Source organism: Papaver somniferum, chromosome 1, assembly GCF_003573695.1.
Source record: "Papaver somniferum cultivar HN1 chromosome 1, ASM357369v1, whole genome shotgun sequence".
NCBI classification, from domain to species: Eukaryota; Viridiplantae; Streptophyta; class Magnoliopsida; order Ranunculales; family Papaveraceae; genus Papaver; species Papaver somniferum.
In genome coordinates this window covers 83,347,933-83,359,575 of record NC_039358.1, presented here as the reverse complement: position 1 = coordinate 83,359,575, position 11,643 = coordinate 83,347,933, and the positions used below count along the sequence as shown (strand labels likewise).

The following is an 11,643-nucleotide window of genomic DNA, read 5'->3' as shown; positions in this document are numbered from 1 at the left end:
TGGGGCGGGCTTTATACCTCCGCCCCACTTCTTTCATTTTTTTTTTTTTTTTTTTTTTAGGATCTACCCAATCAGGCGTTGGTATAGTCTACACCCCACATCAGGCGAACGTATAATGTTCGTCTGACCAAATTTAATCTTTCCACCGTAGCGTCACACGCCATACTAAACCCAAAATTTAATCTTTTTTTCCTTCTTTGGTCTTTGGTTATACTCGCACCACTGCAGTTGCTCTTAGATGTGTGTTTTGATCATTTAGATGTGAATAAGTGAACTGTCAGTAGTTAGTAACTTAGTGTAATATATCTCGTGATGATGATGATGATGCTAGATTTTGGTATTTCGTCTGATCATTAGATAGATGTCGATCAAAAGAACAACACTACTCAACATCTTAAATATTTGTCATTTGCATGATGATGATGAATTGTTTTATTAGTAATATATACTTCAAATTTACCATTTCCGAATTTCCAACAGTAACAGTCCTAATTCACATCTGTTCACAATTGGATCAATAGCAAAAGTCCTAATTCCTTGCACACAAGTTTAAGGTTTAGATAATCAGAAAAATCACTTGTAAATAGCTGCAAAAACTTGATGAATATAGATAGGTAAGGACCATAAGATTATGGAAGCCAATGGTGCGAAATTGTCAAATAGTATGTTTAACATCAAATCATACTTTTAAAAAAGCTAAAAACTAAAACACGCTCAATTTGTATGTTTTGTTTTCAAAACTAAGCTTTTGATAAATTCTATATTTAGGTAGTATATTTTATTTTATTTTATTTTTGATTTAGTTAGTATATTTAACACAAAATTGGTTAAAAAGACCAAAATCAACAATTCCTGGGTGAAATTGACAGTTCGATTTTGATACTGTTTAAATGGACAAAAATGTAAAAATAGGCAGGATGTAACCAGTTTCATCGTGCCCATTTTCAAATATCTTTTCTTATTTTTAATTTACACATGATGTATCTAGTTTCATCCTTGTTATTTTTAAATTTAAGCTAGGATGACTATTTTTTTTTGGCTATTTCACCCAAACTATTTTTTACTCGTCCATTTGAATCGTGATTTAAAAATATTTGGACAAATGATCCATTTTACATATATTTAAATGGAAAAAACTTCTAGAAAACGAAAATGTAAGCAAACGAGTGATTTTAATACTACCATCTTAACCTAACATTTTTTTGTAGACCCTTTCATGTGTTTTAGACTCCACTTCTTGCAAACGCACTAGGAAGCTTTATCTATCGAGCTTCATATCATATGATTCATATCCACCAACTCTGTCCATTTATGATTTATCCATATACGTGCGCACAAAATGAGGGGGTGGTATGAATTATATGAATCAGAGAAGTGGAGAGGAAACATGGTAGAGATACATTGATTTCAGATAGATTTATTTTTGTTTGGTTGTTGGGTTTTCCAACATTCACTGCTACTAAAGACGGCATTCATCATCATCCGTATCTCTAAAAGCAAAAATTGTTCCATCTTTCATTCTTCGTGTTTTTGGGATTAGAGTAGTGGAATCTAATGATTCTAATCTATCTTTTTCGGTTCTCTCTCTTCTGTTTTTCTGATATCTCCACTCCACTCCACAGCTATAGAGCTACTTACTCCCTCTCATCCACCCACTTTTCAACCTTTATGAAATAAAAGCAAATTTAGCGAGCCAAAGAAGCACAAGGAAAAGCAATAGGACACATCTGCAATAACAGGTTGAAAATCGGAAAATTGGTCATTTGTTCAAATATTTTTAAAACATGGTTTAAATAGACGAGTAAAAATTAGTATAGGTGAAATGGACACCAAAATAGCAAGAATGAAACCGGATTCATCCTGACTTAAACTTAAAAAAATAACAAGATGAAACTGGATGCATCCTGATGTAAATTAAAAATAAAAAAAATATTTAAAAATTGTTAGGATGAAACTGTTTACATCCTTGCTATTTTTACATTTTTGTCCATTTAAACAATATCAAAATCTAAATGTTCTTTTGACCCAGGAATTGTTGATTTTGATCTTTTTAACCAATTTTGTGTTTGAAAATCCACATTTTATAGGTTGGTTAGTGTAATTTCCATCGGATGTCCGGTTTGCATTTCCTTCTTCTTCTGGTTTTGCTTTTCCTTCATTAATAAATTTGCCTGCAATGCATGTTGCTTAAAAATAAAAATAATTTCTCTGGCGAAGTAGTCTATTGAGTTTATTATTTCTCGCATCAGGGTCCGAGCAAGAAACTTTCATATGGGTACGCAATTAAGGCTAAGTCTTATGGGCTAGATATCTAACTGTTAGATTGGTCATCCACGTCAGATAGGGCAACCTCCTAAGTCCTATGGAAGTGCTAATCTAGCAGCGAGATTAGCAGTCCACGTCATCTGGGACCACTGAGCACCGAACCATGCAGCATTTTGGTTACTTTCTGAGCGCCGAACCATTCAGCACTTTAATCTCAGCCGTTAGATTTTGTGATTTTTCTGAGCACCGAACCATTTAGCGTTTTGGTCACTTTTTGAGCGCTGAACCATTCAACGTTTCAATCTCGCTGCTAGTTGAACTGCGAGCAAATGTTAGGAGAGAGAAGTATCCAAAAGTAGTGTTAACTTTTTTCCTACACTTTTTTCTTAATTTGCAACACTTTTTGGCCAATCTAGCAGTTCAATCTAGCCCATAGGGATTAGCCTAAGAATAAATAGGCTTGAGAGTCCAGTTCTTTCAAAACTTAAGCTTGGGAATAAGCTGGGCTGGCTGAGTTAATTAGTCTAATTGAGATTAATGCTCTCTCCAAAAACTAGCTTCCAATTAATTTGTAATTAGTTTCCGCAAAAAAAAAAGAAACTAGCACTATGAGATTAATTATCCTATCGCTACCCACGAATGTGTATCTATATGTTTGATGTTGCTGTGTGGTATGCTAGACGAGAGATTATTCCCTCATTCACATTTGTAAAATCAAGAATTACATGGGGTCTTATTTTCATCAAATTGGTGAAACTCATCCGGGGCCGTCGCTGGCTATAGGCCAGCTAGGCGACGGCCTAGGCCCCCAAATTTTAGGGGCCCTCAAATCGTATATCTTGTTGCTGCATGTATGTTTGAGAAAAAAGAAATTGGTTTCTGTTATGTGAATCGGTGATTACAAGCAGTGGGTCATCGGTTTAACGTGCTCCATCTGTGTTATAAGTTCTAGGATTTTTTCCGATCTCTAATTAAAAAAAGAAGAAGAAGACTGAACTACTGAAGTCAATTAAGTTCCATCATTTTATAATATAAATTTTTTATCTTGTTTGTACATTTAAAATTGGAATTTAACAATTGTGAATTACATACATTGCAATTGTGGGAACATTTGATTTTATGTTTTGCCCGAATGTTGATTTAGTTCAATTTTTTTTACTTTTAACATTTATGGTTCACTAACTGATTAAGATTTTTTTAAGTCTTTACTCTTTAGACTAAGTTTGTGTTGTGTTGTTATTGTTGCCAAATGGTGATTGATAAATTTAATTGTTGTTTGCGTACATGGACACGCGAATTTGGTATGTTTTTGTATCTTTTGAATCTAGAAGTTATCGAATATCAATTCTAATCTAGAAGTTTACATTTGCATAAAGAAAAATTCAAAAAATCCATGAGTATTTGCCTTCTCCAATGTAACAGGCACTATTTCTTATATTTTTTTATTATTATTTATCATTTCCAATGTCATTGATTGACTCTTATAAAATCCTTATAAGACATACGTACAAAATTTTATTGAGAATTCATGTCACAGTTGTCTAGACCGAAAGAAGTTTTCTACGTTGAAACTAGCTAATTAAGAGTTACCGTCGATCATCGATGTCACAAGAAAGATGAATGAGTTATCAATGTTATCTATTGAGATTGAGATGTTAGATAATATTAATTTTGATAATATAATTGATGATTTCATATCGGGGCCAGATTTTTTTTTTTTTTTTTTTTTGCAATTTGTTTTGTTTGACAATCCGTGATATTTTTTATTTCAAATTGCAAGAATTTTTTTTATCTTGCATACATAAGCCCCTATATCAGTAAGCTTGACTAGACCCCTAAAAACTTTGCTACGGCCATGAACCCATCCACTAAATGGCAAGCCTATTACCGGCCCCAACAAAGAAAAGGATGATTTTCAAATTTTCCACTAAATTACCACCAAATTCATCAACCAAAAATCCAAATCCACTCTCAAACTCAAATCCTCTGACTTTTTACTTTTGCAGAAATTTTCTACCTTTTTTAATACTTTCTGGATTTATAAATTGTTATTATCAATTAATTTATTCATCAATATCATCCATTCATCATCTCTTAAACTCTTAAGTCAACCTCGCCTCATCATTTGGTCTTTCTCTTTTTCTTTCTTCAAAATAAAGCTCCACCTCAGTTCCCACCCCAATATTAGTTTACCCTCTCGCCCTCACTCACCATCTCCTCCTCTCTCTGTCTCTCAAGTCTCTATATAACCACAGCAATCTCTATCAAAAAATTTCCTCATCATCCATCCCCTATTTAGGAAGCAGAGAAGTTGCAAACTAGAACAACAACAACAGCATGAAGGTGCATCAACTCACACGTGGGTTTTGGGAGCATGAACCATCTCTCACTTTAGGTTGCAAACGACTTCGCCCTCTTGCACCCAAACTCATTACAAGTCCTACTAGTGGTAGTCATGACAGTAGTAGTGTCATTACTAGTAATACTACTTCATCTCTTGATATCAAGAGCTTCATTCGAGCCGATAGTGGTCCTAGAAGATCACCTTCTTCTATTGATCAAGAAAAGAGACATTCCATTCAGGTAATAATTTCATGTTGGTTCAACTACTTTTTTTGTTGTTAGTTAACCTGTTGTTCAATATGGTCTTAAGTTCTCACTTAATTGTTATGATTGATGTTAATTATCATTAGGTGGAAGCTCAAGCTGGGGGAACACGATGGAACCCTACACAAGAACAAATAGGCATACTAGAAATGCTGTATAAGGGTGGAATGCGTACTCCTAATGCGCAACAAATCGAACAGATAACTGATCAACTCAGTAAGTATGGAAAGATCGAAGGTAAGAATGTGTTCTACTGGTTTCAAAACCATAAAGCTCGCGAACGACAGAAGCAGAAGCGAAGCAGTCTCGGTCTTACTCCTCCTCCTAGGACTCCAGCACCACCAGTGAATAGCATAAATATGGATATCAATGTAAGTGTGAGAAACCGTCCATTCGCAAGCACATTATAGTAGAAATGATTATAAAGTGATAACTAGTACGAGTATTAATTATATACGCATTGCAGGGAGGAGTAGAAAGATCAGAGGAAGATAATAACTACTACTACAAGAGGAAATATCGAAGTTGGGGTGCCGGTGAGACGGGATTCCAGGAGGGTATTAACATGTTAAATAGGTCGCCATCGTCAACTTCTTCGTATTCCGAGGAAGAAGAAGGAGACAAAACACTAGAGCTCTTCCCTTTGCATCCGGAAAGCCGATGAAGGGGGGTTGTTGAATATATTTGTTCATGCTATATTTTTCTCTATATTCTTATCTCTCTCTTTCTGTCTCCAGTTCTGTACGAACGTCTAGTTAGCTCTCTTTGCGTTGGCTTTGATCTTACTTTCTTTGTTTTGGGAAAGAAGAATTAAAGCTAAGTTGTTCTTTGTACTCCATTATTCCCTGGCTCCTACTACTAGCTACTTAGAACAAGAAATGAAAGCATGGATCTTAGTATCTTTCGTGTATCAATTGATCTTTATTCTGATATTGTCTCAATGGTGGTTTTATATATGATTCATATGCAGCAAAATGATGATCATATATATACATCATCTTTTTGACTGAGGCATATATATATATATATATATATTGATTGTGTAAGTTGATAGTGAAGTCACGTTATACGGATTGAGAACCTTTAATTTTTCTTTAAGTTGATGAGTTCAAACGAGGAGGATAGCTATCTTGCAAAGAGACACTGAAGTCCATGCACTAGCTTAAGCTTTTTCCTTTATGTCCCCCACCGGTACCTAGCTATATATCTAGATGTCTCTCTCCATTTGTATCAAAATTCAAAAGTAAGCTCCATTTAGTCATTTGGTAATTGACTATATAAATATGATTCATAAAGCTAACAAAATATATTTGACGATCAAAAAAAAAAAAGAAGATAAATAAAAGCGAAGAAAATGTCAGTTTCTAGCTTTTGTACTGTTGGACCGGGAAGGTGCTAGAAATAGTTCAGTATCATAGATTCAAAACCCAGAAGATCACTGACGATTCTAATTTGTCCCTTGATAACAAATCGGGACCGCCAAGAGTATTTATGTAGTTGACCATGAAAATGTTCATATAGCTTTATAACTTAGTGGTTTGTCTGAGTGCCAATTATATGTGTGTGATATTAGTGCACCTGAACTTATATTTATTATATTCTCTGCTCTGAAAAGAAAAGAAGCAACAATCTACAACTACAGTTCCGCTGGGGTCCGAAGAAATGATCTACAACAGTGTAAAACATGAACTTTTAAGTCTGAATCATTTCAGATATTAAAGATGAAGGGAATGGTTATGGATGATGATGAATCACAATTACTAGTCATTTTAAACTTTTTCTTTTCAGTTTTTATCTCTGCAGATAAAACAAAGAACCCACATTTGGAAATAGCTCTACAAATTAGGAATACTAACGGTTATATGTGGTAGGATTTTGATTAAGGGGTATTTTTTATGACGAAATATCGATACATCCCTTTACCTTAATAAAAACTAAAAAAAAAACATAAATGATTTTATCTTTGGTATTCCCCTTTAATTTCATAACTGCCGGTTCTTCTTCTTCTTCTCTTCTTCCAAAACTTCTTCAATTACAGTGTGAAAATGCAGGGGTCTAACAACCATACCCAACAATTCGTTCGGCAATCTGAGAGGACTTACTCCAATACACTTTCTAGAGAATCAATTAGACAGTCAGACCCAATCTAGAATAAAGTATATCAAAGAGTTTAATATCTCTAACTCTTAATTCAATCCGTAATCAGCAAATAGAAATCTGCGAGCCTGATTGAATATAAAGGAGTTACTTGAACGGTACCAAAGACCAATGTTTAAGTGTCAATCAATGCAAATCAACAACCAAAGGTTGGATATTCTAATTGATTAATCTTAACGAACAACCTGTGATATTTCAATTATATAAAAAAATAAAATGCGAAAAAGAAATAACACAGACACCAGAATTTTGTTAACGAGGAAACCGCAAATACAGAAAAACCCCGGGACCTAGTCCAGATTGAACACCACACTGTATTAAGACGCTACAGACACTAGCCTACTACCAATTAACTTCGGACTGGACTGTAGTTGAACCTTAATCAATCTCACACTGATTCAAGGTACAATTACGCTCCTTACGTCTCTGATCCCAGCAGGATACTACGCACTTGATTCCCTAAGCTGATCTCACCCACAACTAAGAGTTGCTACGACCCAAAGTCGAAGACTTGATAGACAAATCTGTCTCACACAGAAAAGTCTATAGGATTGAATAAATCTGTCTCCCACAGAAATACCCAAGAGTTTTCGTTATGTCTTTTGATAAATCAAGGTGAACAGGAACCAATTGATAAACCGGACTTATATTCCCGAAGAACAACCTAGTATTATCAATTACCTCACAATAAACTTAATCGACTAGCGAAACAAGTTATTGTGGAATCACAAATGATGGGACGAAGTTTGTTTGTGATTACTTTTTTATCTTGCCTATCGGAGATATAAAATCTCGAGCCAATTATTTCAATTGCACTCAACACGATAGAAACAGCAAGATCAGATCACGCAACTACAAAGATAATAGTTGGTTATGGCTTCAAAATCCCAATGAAGTCTTCAAGTCGTTAACCTACAGGGTCTCGAGAAGAAACATAAGGTTAAAGGAGAATCGACTCTAGTTATGAAACTAGTAACACACAGAAGGTGTGGGGATTAGTTTTCCCAGTTGCTAGAGTTCTCCTTTATATAGTTTTCAAATCATGGTTTGCGATCCAAGTTACCTTCGTAACAAAGCATTCAATATTCACTGTTACATGAAAAACCTGATTCAACCAAGCTAATATCTTTCAACCGTTAGATCGAACTTAGCTTGTTACACACAAATAAAATGTACCCTCATTTAGGTTTATGTAACCGTACCTAAACGTGTACACAAGGTTGGTTCACAAATAGTTAACCGAGGTTAGCCATATGATTACTCTCATATCAACCTTATTCATCTTAACCATAACTAGTTCAAATAACTCAAATGAAACTAGTTAAAGAGTTGTTCAATTGTTTAGAAAACACAATTGAAACTAAATCGGTTTGATTCACTTGAATCAATCATGGACATTATAGCCACGGTTTGCAAAGATTTCATTCCTTATGATTTAAATATTTAAGTCAATGAACTGACCGATTTAACAAAGTAACCAGCTTAAGTATGCGTACGGCTATGCATACTTAAGCAACTGATTTTATTGAGTTTGTAAAGTTTCCAAACTCAGCAGAAGTTTTCGAAGGTGACTAGTTAAGAGTTTTTCAAAAACCAAACTCAGCAGAAATTCTCGGTTCGAGAACTTCCTCCAGTATGCGTACGGGTACGAATACTTAACCTGTCTCCTTCACCAATTTCGTATACACACATGTGCATACTCTTGGCTTCCGGTTTATGGATTTATACACTAATGTGCGAACACACTATATATGCTTATATCCAAAGATGGTTACATCAACTCTTTATTTCAATCATTGAAACAATCTTCTATAATAACAATAGCCGTTTTCACACACTATTAGCATCAAAGCAATTTTCAAGATATTGAAATAATCATTATCGAAACATTCCAATCCTACATCAAATGATTGTATCACACAAACCATGTAAGATGTTACTCGGTAATTTTTGATATAAGATGAACTTGGTCGAAGCGAAAGCTTACCAACACATATTTCGAGAAATATGTAAGCGAGATATACTCAGCTCGAAATCTCAAATGTCTATAGAGAAAACTATATCGTAACATGACTTATGTCTCAATATAGGAGATAGTAGAAATAGACTTTGTAAGTGATAGATGAGTTCAAGTCTCCACATACCTTTTGTCGAAGAAGTTCCACAAGCTCCCCTTAGTAGTTCTTCGTCTTCAAGAGATGAACGTCGAGAGATCTAAGATCAACTACACTATCTATGTCCTAGTCCGAGACATCTATAGATAGGCTAGAAATCAAGACTTATAATTTTGATCACTAACATTGACAAACAAACACATGCGAGTTCGACCGAGCAATGTTCTAACAATCTCCCAATTTGTTAATTTTAGTGACAAAACTATCAATACATATGGATTACAAAAAAATATAAAAAAAAAGTAGCTTCTCATCCACATGCTTGATCTCCTTGGCATCTTCAACGTGACTCGAAATCTTCGTCACTTCCAAGTACTCCATGATCCTAAAGGTTGTAAGTTCAGCATCACAGTTGTTGAAGATCTGTAGCTATAACAATGAGAAAAAAAATGCTCTCAGTCATTGTTATACAGTAGCATAGTATTATTACACAACATCAAAGTTCAATTGTATCACAACTTTGACAACAATACTACGGTGATATGTATCACTCCCCCTTAGTCAATACATATCTCAACATGAAAACCACTCCCCCTTACATAATGACCCGTAAACCATATGTATTTGTAGTGTGAACTACACATTAATTCTCCCCCTTTTTGTCAAAAAAATTGGCAAAGGTACGAAAATTAGTGGGATCCTAATGAAATTTCCATGGAGATACTTCATGACCAAAAGGTGTATTAACATACCAACAAATTTAGATGCAATCATAAAGCCGAAGCTAAATGCATTCATCAAGGAGTTAATAAAGATACAAGATAATTAACCCCTAAATATTCCACAGCCACACTCCCCACAAAGATTTGGCAATTAAGCACAAGTTCAAAATGAACTCTCCCCCATAAAATGTCATCCCCGAAGGAACAACAAAGGCGACCTTAGTTTCCAAGAAAAGAAGGATTTCTTTTGGAAAAACAAATCATATGAAAAACATGAATTTGAATCCAAAATTATTCAATTGAAATAACCACAAGAGAACCCATGGTTAGTTCAATCGAAAAATACAACCAAATTAATCACAAGAAATCTCATGATTAATTTAATTGAAATACACAACCAAATTAACCACAAAGTGATCAATTAAATTGCTCATGCTCGACATAAGAGAATTTACGGAGCACCAACTAAAATAACCAAAAGAGAATGATTAATTTAGTTGGTTATGCTCGACATAGGGAACCTTACAGAGCAACAACTAAGTTAATCATAAGAGAATGATCAACTCAATCGGTTGTGCTCAACATAAGAAACCTTATGGAACAACACAGTATATGCACAAAAATGTGGATCGGAGATCGGCCAAATATTGTGGAATAGACAAGGATTCATCCTATTTTCCACCACTATTTGCACAATGACATACAACATGCTTCATCCTTGTAAACAAAAGTTTTATCCTTTCTTCCATCAAAATATGACATAAAAGGCTTTAACTTTTGTAATGTCAAAAGTTCATTATATCTTCTATCAATACATTCATACCGACATAATAGAGATAACTTTTGAACAAGTATGGGACATTCACAGGTTCACGGACGTAGACAACATATCCCATAACATTTTGCAATATATAAAATCATAAAGATTAAAATTGCAAAAATCATCTTCCAAAAAATTAGAATTTAAAGAAATAAATCTAAAAACATTGAAGATGAAAATCGTTGAACATATCTATGTGCAATCATAATAATTGATATTCCAAACTCTAGTAATCCTTCTCAAAAACAAGAATAAATTCTCATAAGAAGTTTCTTAGGCATCAAGACAAACTCGTAATGCACATACAAGATGATTTGTCCTTAGAGGGTAGAATCAATCTTTTTCTCCCGGATTTATACCAAGAATAGCTACCAAAGGCGTATAAAAATATTTTCTTAACAAAGAAGAACATACAAAGTCATTAACGACCATGCACCATACTTCACATAAAATGATTGTGAACATTCAAGAATCCCATAGTAATGCATACTACTGCCCATTCTTGAACTTACTTCTTTGTGATTCAACAACAACATTCTTGTAAAAGCTACAAATGAGCTTAGAAGATTAGTACTCCATGAATCCAAGTGCCCAAGTCCAAGAGAAGTGGAACAAGTGCGACGAAACGGAGCAAAACACTCAAAAACAAGAGACAGGACAAATACCAATCTTAACTCATCCAAATTCAGGAATTCTCTTCTCCAATTTGAAGAGAATTCAAATAGGAAGAGAATGCAAAAAAAAATGAGGTCATTCCGAGTTCGGACGAAGAAGATACGACCAAAACAGGTTTACCGAATATCGACGTCTACAGGCAAGTATGCATACGGGTATGCAAACGAATTTTCAGTATGCAAACTGGTATACAAACGAATTTCCCTGGATTTTATTACAAAAACTCATTTGTAAACTGGTATGAAAACTGGTATGCATATCTAAAGTGTACCATGAAGGCTAA

General features: G+C 34.4%; 1 protein-coding gene across 1 annotated transcript; it reads left to right on the top strand.

Annotated features, from left to right (window-relative positions):
* Positions 1-4,471: 4,471 nt before the first annotated feature.
* Positions 4,472-5,782, top strand: LOC113330746 (WUSCHEL-related homeobox 4-like). Its single transcript, XM_026577584.1, has 3 exons — positions 4,472-4,848; positions 4,959-5,243; positions 5,339-5,782. The coding sequence occupies exons 1-3, from the start codon at positions 4,603-4,605 to the stop codon at positions 5,534-5,536; spliced, it is 729 nt and encodes a 242-aa protein (XP_026433369.1). The 5' UTR covers positions 4,472-4,602; the 3' UTR covers positions 5,537-5,782.
* The last annotated feature ends 5,861 nt before the right edge of the window (positions 5,783-11,643 follow it).